We start from the raw sequence: 16,562 nt of genomic DNA, 5'->3' as shown, positions 1-16,562 counted from the left end.
GAATTAAAACAGCTTCTGTTTTATAGCAACATAATGTTTTGGAAAAATAGATAATCTTCTAGATAGAATAAGCCACAGTGGGCAATCTGAGTTTTGGTACATAAGTGCATTATTAGCAAAGATTATAAAGAATCTACAGACTTTCAACATCACATGCAAGGGTACAGCATGAATGTGCTTTTGACTGAAGTACTGTCAACTATAAGGATTTCAGTTGACCCACAAAACATTGAAAGTGTCAACTTCAGCACTTTATAGTGGGGCCAAGTATGATAGAAATTAAATGTATGAGTAGTAGGATACGTTTAAAAAAGCAAAAACAAAAACATGCAAGTTAGCTAACACCCACCAGCATCTCTGCATTCTTCTTTTGTTCAAACAAAGCCACTGAACCTTCTTCAACCAGCTTCTTCTGAGAACGTTTTTGCACTTCATAGTCTGTTGGGTCTTCATTCTCATCGTGTTCATTTTTCACTTTGTCTTGTTTATTCTTGCATTTGAAACTTTCATGATCTCTATGTAAATAATTTTCAATACTAGTCAGTTGGGAGCTTTGTTCACAAATATTTGGTTGTTTAGAGTCTTTGTTTAAGCGCTTAAGTTCATTTCTGTGCAAACTATCCGGTGCCTGTGTTACAGTCACTTTTATATTTTCAGGTATTTTGGACTGATCCCACGGTGGATTTGAACAGTCTGGGGTGTTGTTTTCGCTAGTGATTGTTTTGTCCTTATGTTTATCTGTGCAAACTACTTCATTAGTGCTACTGAAATCAGAACATTGCTTGGCAATACCTTTCTTTACTACTTGAGATTTATGGGAACAACCAGAAATCACAGATTCTAATTTATCTGCCAGTTCAGATTTATAATCTTCTTTGCTACATGATTGGTTTGTATAGGTTAATGGACTTTTATTTCTATTGACAGGAGACGGCTGAAATGTGTTTTGGACTACTTCATTAGACTCTGCTAGCAGGAGTTTTCTTCTTGCTTGGGATTTTGGAGATAACTTCATTTCAACATCATATCTAAATGAATTCAAAGGGGTTGCTGGTGTTTTACCTCTTGTTTTTTGGTTGTCTTCCAAGAAAGTCAATTTTGAACTAGAGAAGGAATCTGAAAATATTCCCTTTCCTTTCTTCAGTGGGCCGTCCTCTTCACAGGAAGTGTGAAAGGTCTTTGGATTAACTGAACTAATTTCATGAACATTAAACACTGGATGACTAACATGAGACACGGGTGGATCACAGTGAATCAGGTGTTGGGCAATCCTTGCTATGACCTCCTGCCGCTCTTGAAGTAAGGAGCTTATCAGAGGGTTAGTTTCCTCTACAGTTTGGCGAGAGCACTGGTTCAATGGAACATAGGCATCAGACAATGGTGTTTCTGGTATTATTCGAGGTTTTCCAACATTGCTATTTTCTGATGAAGGAAGTTCTGAGTTAGCAGTAGAAGAAGAGAGCAATTCTCTTCCTTTCTTCTGCAAGCCCTCCTCTTCGTACGCACAACGCGCAACTTTCGAGTTAACCAAACCTGCATCATTTGTGTTGAATGGCCGCCCTATGGTGGGTGACGTTGCTGGATCACAGTGAATCAGATGTTGGGCAATTCTTGCTATAACTTCATGCCGCTCTTGGAGTAAGCAGCCTATCAAAGGAATAGACTCTCCTAATGTCTGGCGGGAAGAGTAGCCATTATGTACGTGGGAGTCAGCTAAACAAATTGATTTTAACGCTCTCTCTGACGGTTCCTGCGGTAACCTCTTGCTGTCAACAGAAGCCGTGTAGCACTGAACTTTAGACTCCGATGCCCCAGAGTCAGACACAGGCCCAGTTGGTGGGTAAAGTTTCATATTTTTAACAGCTGTACTAAACTCAGGGCCTTTTCTCACACCAAGCAAACCTTCAGTCCTCATTATTCTGCCACAAGCACGCTGTGAGGTGGGCACAGTGCATTGCTCTGCCTTGATGGAATCACAGTGCTGATGTACATTATGATCTTCTATCCCCTTTTCATAAAATCCAAGGTTGGTGTGAATACTGCAGGTCAGGACTGGATAGTTAGATTGTCTAGGCAAAGACTGGACACTGACTTTCAAGGCCACGTTGTGAGAAACGTTGGGAACAGGGAAAAAATGCTCAGTTGGGGGCTGGGAAAATGTCCACTGTAGATCCACATGTGCCGCACTTACTCTGAAAAATTAGAAAACATATGGGATTTTAAATGCCAACCAATTCTTTATACACAATCCAATATAGTTGTGGGGAGAGGGTTCCTGAGCTCTCAGCAGACATTTATTTTCTTTAAATAAAAAACCTCAATTTTATCCCAAACTACGTCATACAGAGAAACACAACTGGAAAAAATCATTGCTTCTCTCTAATCACCAGATGTCTGCTAAGTGAGAGGTAATGTCTCATTAAGGCCTACCTGTAGAGTATATTACGAGGGACTGCTCCATGTGATACACTCAGCCAAGCACTTAACTGAGAAAAGAACACAAAAGAGCGGACAGCCAACAGGAGGGTCTTCTCTTCAATAAATCGATCACCACTTCTAAAAATACATAAAATATAAACAAACATCTGTTTATTAAAAACATTGTATGGAAAAGAAAGCAAAGCATTAGTTTGGCTTTGATTAGATTATCCAAAAAGAGAGTAAAAATACCCTCCCATACACACTTTTGCTACAATGATTCCCTTCATAAAGGGATTATTTTGCATCTTGCTAGAGCTGCACAAGGAATCAGAATTATTAAAAGCCAGTAGCAAAATCAAGCCTGCTTTCCAATTTCTACTGTACCTACAAAATATATCATTAAGAAATTAAGCACACCCTTTCAGTGTCATCAAGAATAGAGATCCTTGTGAATTCACTGAAATCTATTCTAATTACTCACAATCCATTAGCACACAAAGCTGGAATGCATTATTTGCAAAGTCAATGAGTATGTAAAATTACAGAAAAGTAAAAATCAACTTCAATTTAATATTTTCCTTGTACAATAGAAACAATCTGACAAAATGTAACCAATGCCCAAACCAAATAAATGAAAACATACACACTAGCCTGTTGTAGACTTAAGATTCTATGCCAACTGCTATGCAGTGGCGTAGCGTGGGTTGTCAGCACCCGGGGCAAGGCAAGTAATTTGCGCCCCCTAGCCCGTGGATTTGCGCCCCCTAACCCTAACCCCCAGATGTTGCGCCTGGTGCGGCCGGCCCCCCCTGCACCTCCCACGCTATGCCACTGCTGCTATGTATTTCCCCAACCCTCATATATAAACTTACTGTCGTGGAACTGGCTCCAAAATCCACCTTTCTAGTAACAATGCATCTTGCTTGATTGCAGGATCATTTAAGTCATTTCCTTCTGTAGTAGACCCTTCATCACTATAACAACAGTCTGGAAGTAGCATAACTTCTATCATGATCGGAATATTGTTCTTCCACAACAACGTAACCTCGGACCTAGTGCGCCTAGCTTGACGACACTTGAAAAAAATATGAGAAAGCAGTATATTGGATTTAAATCTGCTTCTTATGTACAAGACACACTTCTGTAAGATACAAAGTTTATAATGTGTTTTTGAAAAGGTGACACAGCTTAGCAAAGCTCTTCTTGAGCTATTTCCAATTCATCCAGTTTCCACTTCATCCTTGATTAAAGCATGCAAGTTTCTATGGCCAACGGTACCCAAGAGGGTAACATGGCCAGAATCAAACGCTATAGCTTTCTAAATTCAATGACTTGCTTAAGTTTCTCAAAAGTGATTAAACCTAGCTCAGATCCAATAAATGATAAGCGCTGAACTCAAAAGCATTAGGAATACAGTCATATTTGCTCAACAACATGGCCATTGTATATCTCCACTGTATATTTGATTTTTGGTACTCTTTCAGTTTCTGATATTCTACTGCCTCTTAACTATTTGAACGTTAGGACATTAGAACAGTTTATTCCCTAATCAAAAGATGTAAATTAGAATGTTCTATTCTCTATTTCTCTCCTGCAAGTTGGGGGAGCTACTATACACTGATTCTGCATAGCATGCAACATCTATAAGTCCCACCAGTGGTTTAAACAGATAAATCTTATCAGAACACCAACCAATATTTGACTATTGTGCTTTAAGAAAACTAGGGATTCTAGCATTTTATTGAATGACAAATACTGATAAGATTTAAGCAAAGTGTCATTGTACTATATAGGTGGTCTTTTTAAGGCGTTAAATACAACACACACAGTAATATATACCATTTGCAATTTAATTTATGGGAAGAACTACTTTAAACAGCAGAAGAGTCTATTGATCATTATACCTGGGCCAATTTGTCACTGCATTCATGTTTAGTTGTTACGGGCTGACTTGATTGCGCTGGAGGGCAGTGGAAGCCTTCGGTCCTACCCTTCACAGAATATTCTGGTGTTCTACCTTCAGTAATCAGCAAGGCTAAGTTGACGAGGAATTCCTCTGCTTCATATTCGAAGTATTCGTCCAGAGTGTCTAAGAGAAACCAAAACATCCACTTATATAAGAATACCAGTATGCACAAAAGTTCAAAATCTATTTCTTTGTTACATACACACACTTTACTTTGACAAAATTCAATCATATTTTTAATTCTTTTTAAAATTATAGTATACAAACTGCATCATAACACTCTTTTTGCACATCACAAAATCAGAAATTGTATTCTAAATGTCCTTCTAAATTTTGCCACTAGTTCCAACAAAGGCCAAGCAGCTTTCTGTATCCCAGTGCTGATTGGCTACACAGAAGCAGCCTTTCCGCTGGACTGACAGGGAAGTATACAGGGCCAATGTCAAAAATGAAAAATGAAAAATTAAAAGGAACATGGCGGGGTGTGGAATAGCATTTTTGGGACTCTGAACAGGAGCACTCAGCACAGCAAATAGTCTGCTGCTTATCCCCCACTCGTTTACGATGATTTTTATTATGAATGTTTTAAAATCTTTTGTTCCTAAAAATCTTTCAAGGAAGTATAAACTTCAAAAGGTTTCTCTGAAGAACTTTTACTGAAACTTGGTATTTCTGATCCCTCAAAAAAATTACTATATTTTGCTGGATTAAATTAAAGTGGCAAAAAACCCAACCCCTTCTAGCCAGGAAAAGCAAAATTTATTTTAGTAACACATGGCAAGTTTGAAAAACAAGCACAATTTTATAACTTCTCCTGAAAACTGCCTTTGCTTCTTACATTTGAGAGGCATGGAATGTGTGACTATGATTTTAAGTCATCTTACCATTTCATGAGGGAATGTTTTGCTTTAGAAACCAATCTCACGTTTCTTAATGAAACCCTTCAATGATAACTTTTTCCTTGTTCAATTCTGCTTTTTGAGCAGAGTGGATAAAAATAAATGATTTTTTTAAAATCAAAAAAATCAGGTTTTTTTATTTACGGTAAATTGGATTTTTTAAATTTAAATTGGATTTTTTAAAAATTTAAATCGGATTTTTAAAACAAAATGCTTTGGGAAGAAAAATCTTTCTAAAGAAAGTTTTCTATTTAGGTTACATTATAGTCCAAAGGCTATTCATCAGAAAATAAGGATTTGTTTTAAGTTTTTCATGTGTGCTAAGTTGTTGCTTTTTAAAGTTTAACCACATCAGTTAACAAACATGGATACATATGCTATAATGTTATTGCTTTAGTTAAATAAATTGTTTAAATTGTTAGTAAGGAAATGATTATTTTTCTTCTTCCAATAAAATACTGCAGAAAAGTTGTCCAAATAGAAACAGTTAACTTATTAAACCTCACAATATTTTCATAATTACCGGTATCTGTCTATGTATTTCTAATAGTATAACCAAATCAGTGATGTTTGATATAACTGTAAAAACTACTCTGAAAATTTATTATTCCAAAAATGAAACCATCTGGTTGTAAATATTAAGATTATACCAGCAAGAATGAATCTTTCTGTAAAAAAAATATGGCTGAAATCAAGTCTTACTGACCAGTGATTTAAATCAAGTCTTACTGGCTAGCGATTTAAATCATGATTTTAATTGATTTGATTTAAATCAAATCCACCCTGTTTTTGAGTAAAGTTTTATAAATTTAAAGAACTATCAAAGTGCAACAAGTAACACTGTTTAAAACCTAGGCCCAAGAAATACTACTATGTTTTACAGAAGCATTAATTCCACAGACTGGAGATTTGTATTTGTATCAGTTTGTTTACAATCTGTCTTTTTTCTTCATCAAAAGATTCCAGGGCGGGATACAAAAATGTCAGTGTAATCATGTATAATTGAAACACAACTGAAAAAGCCTGCAAACAACCCATTCCGTCCCACCTCTTTTTGTGATATTTTTGTGATGTTTTCAGGTCACTTCCAGGTTTGGAACAATGTGCGATCACGCACATATTGAACAAAAAGAAATGGGGGGGGGGTTGCCTGTATGTGCATTACAGTATTGTACATATTGTTTTTTTGAATAATTACTTTGCAAAATTCAGATAAATTCAAATCTCAAAAGACACCAGTGTTTTGATTTGTGTGTTGGTTTGAGTAGTGAAAATTAGATAGATTTTATTTACATTTTAATGAGAAACTAATTTCTTCACCATCCCATGTTCCATGTTAAGTCTAGGGGGGGGGCCGAAAGCATTAGACTGAATTAATATTCACTGGGCAAGAATCAGTACATCAGCTTAAAAAAAATTATTTTTGGATAAGTTTTGAAGAGCTTCCACTCCTATATTACAGAAGAATTTTTTAAAAGCAGCTTTGAATAATGGACACCTCTTGTGCCAAGCAAGATTTACAAGGAGCACACAGAATATGCATTGTTACAGCACAAGTCCAGTCTAAACTAGTATAAAGAATTAAAATTCACCAACTCTCAGTAGATAAAGCAGCAGCTGGCAGTGCTCTTCATAAATTACACTTACTTGATTCCAGCAGATGCATAATGTAACAAATTCCCTTGTTTTATGCTTCTATCACAGAACTCCCCATTGTGAAAAACTGCAGGCCTCATTTGCATTCTGCTGCAGTGGTACTGTGTCCAAGCATTTTTAAAGATTACAACGTTTAAAATGTAAGTTTATGTTTCACAATGGTTTAGTTACAGCAAAGAACAAACCCATCTACCACCCACTTTAGCTGAATTACCAAAGGTCAAGCTGAATAAATAGCAAAAAAAAAAAAACCCCAACAACCCTATTTCCATTTAACTTATATAAGGAAATGTTTTTTAAAGACTTGCATCTTTAGAAAACATTGAGCAACAAGAAGGAAACCCAAAACAGTAGTTCAGGTTTTAGAAACTCAGGCATTTGAATAGTTACTCAACAACCGAGGTAAGTTTACTGAAACCTATAGCTGAAGGCTGAAACTTTGTTCAAGAGATGTTCTAGAATTTAGTTTCGGGGAAGAGGAATGTAAGAAAGGAGACCAGAGCAGCAAAATACTTCAAATTTGCTTGTGCCTTTCTAGAGTTCTCTTTCCTTGGAATAGTCAAAGAAGACTGAGGTTTCTTTAGGATAAATGTTTTTATTTACATACATATACAACCTGAGCATACAATGGAAGAGCTCACAACATTAACATTTCAACAGATATTGCCTCCTTATTAGGTTTCCAAGAACCCAGGAGCTACAGCTTTGGGTTCCACGCAGATCAAGACAAGCCTCTGGCTATTATTCTTCATCCTAGGAAGATGTGACACCCAGCTAGGTTAGGTGGGCTAGCTCTTTAAGATGCTGAGGACAGGTACTTAGCCGAGCTGCTAAGGCCATTATCTTAACAAAGGAACTAGTTTAACTGCTTCAGCAGGTTTCCTCTTATAGATTCTTAACTCACAAATATAGGATCAAAGATTTGGAAAGGATCCATGGGTATCATCAAGACTGACCCTATAACTAATGAAGTTTTTAAACAGACAGAATCTCTGAATGGTAAGCAAGGAATTCAATGACTGTATGGAAACTGCTCACAACTAGAACATAGGAAGTGGCCTTCCAATTTTTGTTCTACCATTTATGTAGAACAAGTTTGGACTGAAGGAATTTAGAAAGGAGCTGGTGCCTCCCCTAGCAACTGTGAGACAAAATGAGACAAAAATGAGACAAGATGAGACAAAAATATACGTTTTGCCCATTTTTACAACACCGTGTTATTCATTAATGTCAAAAGCAAGCAGCTTCCAGAACATCAAGGTACAGAAAATAAAATATGCTGGCACAATTGGACAAATCCATTTCCTTTTTGAGTGACTTTGTGGGGGGAAGATAGAGGGATGAACCAAGTCCACCTGCCCCCCCAAAACCCTTTGAATTGTGTCTTCATGATTATTTGTGTTCAGGGTAATATTGAGGTGGCTGGGATACAATGCCATTTTCAATACTGACTGTGCCTACAAAAGTTTTGGGGTGGTCATACTGCTTTGTTTTCAATTGGTGAAATCCTCCAATTTTCCATACCACTGTTGTTTTTTTCCGTGTGTGTGTGTGTGTCCTGCTTCTGTTGCACTACAATGCAAGAGTGGCCCTCCAGATAGAAATAATGGAGGAATATTGAGGAAGTATTGCAGAAATAATCAAGTGGAATGATGTATGAACAGCATAGTATAAAACTACCACTGATGCACTATTGTTGCATCAATGACATGTTGCAGAAGACACCCGTCCAAAAATACCAGTTTGTAGGGGCCCTCATGCAACATAAAAAAATTAAAGCTGGTGTTCAAAATAGGATGATACCCAAAACAAGGAGTTGCTATATACCTCAACAACACATAACATTCTCAGCTAACACCCCTTTGGTTCCCATTACAACAAATATTATGTCAAGCATTGTCCAAGATGCCATGCACACTATAAGATACTAAAATTGAAATTTCTATTTAGCAAGATCTAAATCACAAACAGGTCTCAGCAATTCAACAGGACTTGTAAAATAACTATTGATTATTCCAAGAACCTGTGATTTTCTAAGTTTCAATCAAACATGCCAATTATAGTCATTTTAAAAAAGTATTTTTTTCCACCTGCCAGTACAAACCTCAGCAGGACATTCTAATACAAAAAGGTAGCATAAGCATTGTCACAATTATGATCAAGGCAGTGGGATCTTAAAGAGATTTATAGTACAAAGGCAACTACCATAGTCCAACTAACTAAACAAATTCACATACTTTGCAATGTTTACATGCTGGGATTTTGTCAGGTTCAATTATTCTGGTTCAAAATAATTCAGAATATAAAATAGTTTGCAAATGAGTAAAGCTAGAACTTGCCCAATGCTTCTGTCTTTTGCTAGCAGTTATACAATTGAGTTATTAGAGATTTATGCAGATACCCACCCAATCAGGCACTTGCCAAAAGAGTGTTTTTAAAAACTTTCCATTAAAACAAAGCACTATGAAAAATATTACAACATTTAAAACAAAGGGCAACAATTTGACAATATACTCCCTCGACAGTACTTGGGAATTGAGGTGGATTTCATAAAGAAGTTCCATGGGCAGAAAAGGATATTGGATAAGATATTCAACCTTGGAAGGCACTGGTTGTGAGCTCAGCTTTGGTAAAATACCTATGTTTTGTAATCAGGTCATCAGACATGTTGAGTCCCCGACAGAGTGATCAGCTACAACTAATGAAACTTGAGAAGGTCTATTTTAAATTCTGTAACTTTAGACTATCAGTAAACATACACAAGTTCAAAGTCAGCACAGCTTAAGCTCATATCCCAGGATAGAGTGTTTTCAGTACAGTATGTTTTACTGGAACTGTATTACAGATCCAGTTTTTAAGCAGGTGGTAAAATATTCCCACAGAATTTTTATCTGTTTGATTCTAAGAACAACTTTTACTTTCTTGATTAGGTGAAAGTTATAGTCTTTCTGCGGTCTATATATAGCTATATATGGCTAAAATGTTAACCCATATATGGTAGAAACTTTAGGCATATCTACTTGACTGTCCCAGGAGTCAATGGAGCTGCTGTCAGGTAAACATACTGAGAACAGAATACTAATGTGCATAAACATCAAACTAACAGACAAGGGAGTCCTTTACATAAGTATCATTTAACCAGTGGTCAACGACTCATACATTTGGTGAATGTATACTCAGTGCTTTTTTTCTTTAAAAAAAATGTTTAGGGGTATTCTCATTTTCCTACTCATACTGAAATACTGCCCCACAATGAGGCCAAACTTAGATTCACAAAATGTTTAGGGGTATGCGTACCCCTGCGTCCTCCCAGGAAAAAGCACTGTTTATACTTATTTATAGCATTTGTTTATTGCAACAATTTTACTCCAAAGAGGACACGGTGTGATTTGCAACCCAAAACCCTAAAATCCAGATTGTAAACACACAGACACACAAGAGTACATGAAACAGTATTTAAAAGGAGATAATTGCATGAAATATAGCATTATCTGGAGCCACAGAATGTGCAGGCTGATCTCCCATGGTATATTCGCACAGCTCTGACCTAGTTTCACCCGTTATCCCAGAGAGTTATCCCAGTTGCAAGCCTCTCCTGAGGGGAGGTTATTGTTGCATGTGTATTTTGTAACAGCCTGTACTGTGTATTCTTAGAACATATTTTTTGAGGGCCAGGATTCACAGCTCAAAATATACAACTCCAGCCTTAGTCCCACCCCCGCTCCCTTGCAATCAAAACAGTTTAACAGCTGCATGGCTTTTCTAATCAAGTGCTGCATTCTTCCAACCCTGAATAGGGAAAAGGAAAGGAGACCCAGGCACAATGCTGATATAAGATCTAATAAGGTAGCATTAACATGGGGGGGATGGGGGGGGAGGTTCTCTTCCTAATAACTACTCAAGAAGTTTCATATAAAAATTGGATTGAATTAATATTAAGGCAGACAATGGCCTAAGTCTTTTTCTTTTAGGTCTTTTGCTGCCAGTGAGTGCTTTCCTATGACTATCAGGTTGGGCCTAAATGCAAGGCTGTTCTACATTCTTACACATAAGACTCTGAACATAGGAACAGATTTCATGACTACAGATTCAGCTGACAGTGGGAACCTCTTGTTTTGTGTGTGCTGCTGCTTCGCTCCCCTCCATACTATGCTTGTTTCTCAAGGCTTAATACTGAGGGAAAAAGACAACATACTGGCGTAAAATGGATTCCAGTGCCTTGTTCCCTAGAAGCCTCTGGCTCAGGTAAGGGAAACCTTTGGCCATCTAGATGTTGCTGAACTACAAAGCTGATCATCCCATGCCATTACTCATGTGTGCAGGATGGAACTGATGGGAGCTGCAGTACAGCAGCTCCTGATTTGCATTAGCTTCTTGGGGCAAGGGCTTAAAAGAATAGCAGGCCCACCATCAGTAGCAGTACCACCAAAGAAGCCACAAAGGATGAGGGCATCAATCCCCTGTGTCTCATCAGTCTGATTTCTGGGTGAGAGGCAGAAACAACCAAAAGGGGAGGCATGGACTTAACCCAGTTTGTCGGTAAAAGGTGGAGTGATGGGGAGTGGTGACCTAGGAAGGCATTCATGGACGCATACTCAGAGTACATAATGATTACGGAACAGGTGCCAGTGTTGGAGGCATTTCTTTTGGGAGGGTCTTTATTCAGGGTTCTGGGTATTCAGGGATGTACCTGGGTAGAGGTAGTAGAAGGGTCAGATTCCCTTTCTTCAGGGGGTAAGGTAAGAGTAATCAGTCAGATGTAATTGCATACAAGGACATGGAAGCACTTCCACAAAACTAGCCAATGCTCTTCCATCCAGAGGACATGTCGCTGTGATAGAGGGCTCAATCCCAGAAGCCCCAGTACAACCCGAGCCTCCCCTGCTCCATCAGACAAAAAGCCTGCTAGAGTGGGCTGAAACCTTTTAACTGAAAAGGCACGTGGTTGTCTCTGAAGAGTTTGCAACTGGGCCAACCGACTCAAATCTGCTGCTCTCATACGGGGCTCAAACTTACGTTTGTTGCTAAAGCAACATTTGGGTTCTGCTTTCCTATAGCCTTGTTGCAGTTGAGGTCTGTGGTTGTAGGACAGGGAGGCCTACAGGTACAGCAACTGGACATAGGTATGGGTAGGTCTAGATGACTACAAAGTGTCTCTTCTACCAGCCCTATCTGTATCTCACAGGTATCTGGGTTGCGGTATCTATGGCAAGGTGATACAGTATTGCTTTCAAATGCCAGGCCAATTCATAGCAAGATCTTGCTTATCTGTGACATTCTTATATAGATGAGGAAGCTGATGTGGACGGGTGGGCTGGGTGGAGCTGATCTGATTCAGCTTTGCCCACCCAAGTACTCGGTGCAACATCAACCTTGGCTACAGGGGAGGGTGGAGGAAGTTGTTGTGGTCCATAAAATTTCCATATTGCTCACCATAAAACCTCTCCACCCTGTGCCACACCTATCTTAACCTCTGCACATCAAATGCTGGTCTTAACCAACATAGCTTAACATAAATTGCAGGTTTCGGATGATGGACTGAGGGAACCAGATCCTACAGATAGCAGAATATTCAAATACAATGAGAGAAGTCAAGCAACGTTACAATTGACTGCACTCCTAGTTGGCAGATACTGGAAGTTTATATTGATCTCTCCCATTTGATGAGATCAGCCCCACTGCCAGCCCTGTATTTCCATCTAAATGTCTGCTTCACATGGCAATAGGGTTGAAAAGAAAACTTCTGTGGTAATCTATCCCAAAACCTCTCTTGCAGCTAAAATGGATAGTGGGGTACCATCCTCCTGGATACGTTTAGAGCTGAGAGTATCCCATCCCAAAAGAGGGGCACACAGGGACACACACATTAGGGCTGCTAGTGGCAAAAGATTAGTTGGTACCCATTTCTGACACCTTTGAGTGTCCACCAACACACTGGCCCTGTGGTAAGCTCCAGTTCCACAAATGCAAAAGCCCTTCTTCAATTGGTTAACTGCATCCCCCCTCCCCCGGAGGATAATCATGGAGGGGAAAGAGCCCCAAAGAAATTTATGAAATAAAGCACTGAGATGCTTCAAATATCACTGTGAAATGTATATAAAGGACTGCCTCTCTGAACAGAAATAAGACTAGGCAAAACATTTATTTTGACTACGTTGACCTTGTCCCAGAGACAGTTGTGTCCACCTGTCAAGGTCTAATCTTGCTTACACAACTATTCTTTCCACTTTTACCTTTCAATTTCTCAGTATGTTAAGGCTGTAGGATGCAAATAAAATTGCCAGGAATCATAGTGGCTTCAGGGTAGGATTTTGTTTAAGGTCTTGAGTTCTGATTTAGACCAGTTAATGCTATAACTCAAGAGCAATCCACATTGGTTTGGGCAGGTATCATGCTTTCTGAAAGTAGCATGTCATCTACATATAATAAAATCTTGTGCTCCTCTCATCCAACGTACATCCCCTTGATGCAATGGTTCATACAGATTGCACAAACCAGTGACTCTAAGCAGAGATTTAAAAATAAGACATGGAAGAAGGCAGCTTTGCCCAGTCTACATCTCTAAAGCAAAGGAAGAGAGGACTCTTTTAATCATCACTCGCAATGTGGGTACCAAACAGTAAAGTTCCACCCAAATTAACATTTCCCAACATACTAACCCAAAGGCCTTCTATGCACTAGTGTCTGCAAAGGGCCAGTGTACTCTAGTGAGTGCTTTCTCTGCATCTGGCAAGATGAGGGCTGAAGGGGAATCCTTACATTTATTCAGAGTCACAAATATCACATTATCAACCCCCAGGTTGAGTTTTAGAACTCTCACCTGATTTGGGTGGTTTAGGGTTGCAATCGCCTCCTATAACTTATCCTCCAAATCACTGTAAAAAGTTTATCAGCATTAATCAGTGACATTGGCAGACAACTTAAAGTACAATATTTGCCTGGTTTAAGAAAGAGATGTGTGCCTTATATAGGGAGAGGGGTAAGGCTTCTGTTCTACAGCTCCATAGTAGGCTGAAAGTAATATTGGTGCTACTGCTATATGCCTTTTGTACCATTCAACTGGAAACTTCTCCAGACTTGGCTCTTTACCATTTTTCATTTGCTTAATGAAGGGACCTGCAAGAAATATCAACTGGTCTGCATTCAACTGTGGCAGCCCCAGCCACACAAGAAAAGTCAGTTTGCTGACACTATAATTCAAAATAAATTAAATTGAGCACTAATTTCCTTTGGTGAAAAATGTGCATTATTATATTTCTCTTTGATTAGAAGAATGTGGCTTTTGGGGGGCAGGTGGATGCCAATAGCTGGCTGAGATGTCATGTTCTTGCAAGGGATTAGAAATATATTCCATGAGTAAGGTTTTCACCCTCTCACCCACACTTGGCAAGCCCTTTCTTTCTGTTTATAGGGGATAGTGTGGCCACACAAAGACTTTGCTGGCGTTCCATTCTACTGCATAGGATATTGTGGTGCCTTTCTACAACCCCTCCTTGGAATTTAAGTGCTAGTGGCAGTTCTGCTGCAAAAGCTTCTTGAAGGAAACCAGATTACCTGTGTATTGACACATTTTAGTCTGGGTTTTGGTTTAAGTACGTGTTATATGGAAGTTTCCTATATTGTTGCTGCTTGCCTTTTGATATCTCCCCTCACGCCATTGGAAACCTTACTGCTTATCTGGAGTTCCTCAATCGGATCAGTTACAGCAGACAAGTTCAATGAAATACAGCTTCCCCACCACTACTGATACTCACTTCCTACCCTGGGCCTGGTGTGAACGGAATGGGCATCCTAGAATATGCCTCTTGGCATACATTCAGCAGTTCTCTGTGGAAAGCCTACTCTAAGATTAAGATACAGGAAGTTTGCATATCATTTTCATTAATATATGGAAGCCCAAACCACAGCTGGTAGCTTTTAATTGACTCTTTAATCTGGAATTAACTTCTAATGTAAAAACTGCGACAGCTGCATTAGAAAAGATTTTAAATGTACTTGAAAACACACAACTATGTTTAGAAGCCTTTCTATTTGCCACCTTGAATCTGAGCGCTTCTATTTTCAGACTTAACTAAAAAAAGGCATACTTAAAAAAACCAAAACAGAACGTAACCAAAGAATGTTTTCTTTAAAAAATTGATTAAGATTAGATTCTGAAGAGCCCACTCCTGTGGAGCATTGAAGTATATGTTTGAATAATGGACAATTACAGCACAACCCACATTTTCTGTCTAATCATGACTTGTGGAATATATTAATTCCACTGTCTTGAGGTAGATCTGGAAAAGGCACTGAATCATAATTTTCAGAAATCAGAACAGGCACATCCATGTTTATCAAACTAGGATACTGATATGTTTTCCAGTTCCCCACAAATTACAGGTTATTAGGCAAAGATTCCAGAATCATAATGTGTTAAATTTGCACCCAATAATGCAAAGCTGTTGTACAAGGAATAATGATGAAATTATATTAGTTGAGTTGAAAGGGAGAAAGCCAATAATTGACAACGTTCTTGCTCCTGCTCCCTTTCCCATCCACTATTTTGCATTTTTATTTACTATTATTTATTTCGCTCAATAATTGCTTCGTATAAAACAGCCCAAAGTGATTTAACAAGAAAAACATTTCATCTAATACAGTTACCAACTGGAAAAAAGCCTCTAAATTCCTGTTGAAAAATGGTTTTCAATGAGTGCTGAAAAGACAGGACCGGTCCACCCATGAAAAGGGTGAAGCAGCTGCCTCAGGCAGCGGAAGTCCTGGAGGTGGCACCCCTCTCGCCCCAGTGGGGTACTTCCCATTTATCCTCAAATGGTAAAATGGGATGTGTGGCCCTTGTGAAAGGGTAACAGTGACAGCACCTGCCCGATAGGCAATGGCAAGAAGTTGTAAATCAGAGTGGTTCAACACACAATCCCAAAGCCTTTTTTGGTAGCCCTTGGCAACATTTGACTCGCACCCCTAACACCTGTGCTGCCTGGCTTTGGGAAGATTGAGTGATCTGACAGGGTCCTTGAGTCTTCCTGCCTCCTTCCTAAAATCTAGTTGGCACTTTCTCAGCTTAGGGAAGGAGGACGGAGAGTTCTAGGACCCTGCCAGAGCCTCATGCCTCCTTCTCAAAGCCCTCGCTTAGCCGGTTTTGGGAAGGCAGTATGAGGACTGAGAAGGGAATCAAGTTTTGGCCTCGCTTCCCCCCTCCCCCATGCGACAAGGCAGTGTGTGGCCCACAGGTTCCCAGTCAAAGTACTCTTGTGGCCCACTTGGTATGACAAGTTGGACCGCCCTGTTGTTAAGGACAGGTGTTACCACACTATAAGCCCACTTCCTACATCATACAGAACACTTCTCCTGATGAGGGGATATTTGCAGAAGGCCCTCTCTAGCAGAGCACAGTGACTGGGCACAGAAGGGGTGAGACAAAGCTTTTAGATATCCTGGTCCCAAGCTGTAGAGGACTTTGTACACAAATACCAGACCCTTGAACTGTTGGCCATTTGAGGAAGCATCCTTGCATCTCAAAGCTGCTATTTAGCGGTAGCTGAGCTTTGTACAGTGGTACCTCTGTTTGCAAACTTAATCCGTTTCAGAAGTCCGTTCTTAAACCGAGGCGTGTTTTC

At 39.2% G+C, this 16,562-nt stretch overlaps 1 protein-coding gene across 1 annotated transcript in view; it reads right to left on the bottom strand.

The window, feature by feature from the left end:
- The window catches only part of ATOSA (atos homolog A), a 46,693-nt gene that overhangs the window by 13,902 nt on the left and 16,229 nt on the right, over positions 1 to 16,562 (bottom strand). The window contains exons 2-5 of the mRNA XM_083712542.1: positions 4,326 to 4,510; positions 3,294 to 3,496; positions 2,431 to 2,556; positions 350 to 2,192 (exon numbers count right to left, since the gene is read on the bottom strand). Of these exons, the coding sequence (XP_083568668.1) occupies positions 350 to 2,192; positions 2,431 to 2,556; positions 3,294 to 3,496; positions 4,326 to 4,510 (2,357 nt within the window). The remainder of the gene's footprint in view (positions 1 to 349; positions 2,193 to 2,430; positions 2,557 to 3,293; positions 3,497 to 4,325; positions 4,511 to 16,562) is intronic.

This window comes from Podarcis gaigeae (assembly GCF_964106915.1).
Source record: "Podarcis gaigeae genome assembly, chromosome: 14".
NCBI classification, from domain to species: domain Eukaryota; kingdom Metazoa; phylum Chordata; class Lepidosauria; order Squamata; family Lacertidae; genus Podarcis; species Podarcis gaigeae.
The sequence above is the reverse complement of the archived record's forward strand: the minus strand, read 5'-3'. Positions and strand labels throughout refer to the sequence as shown.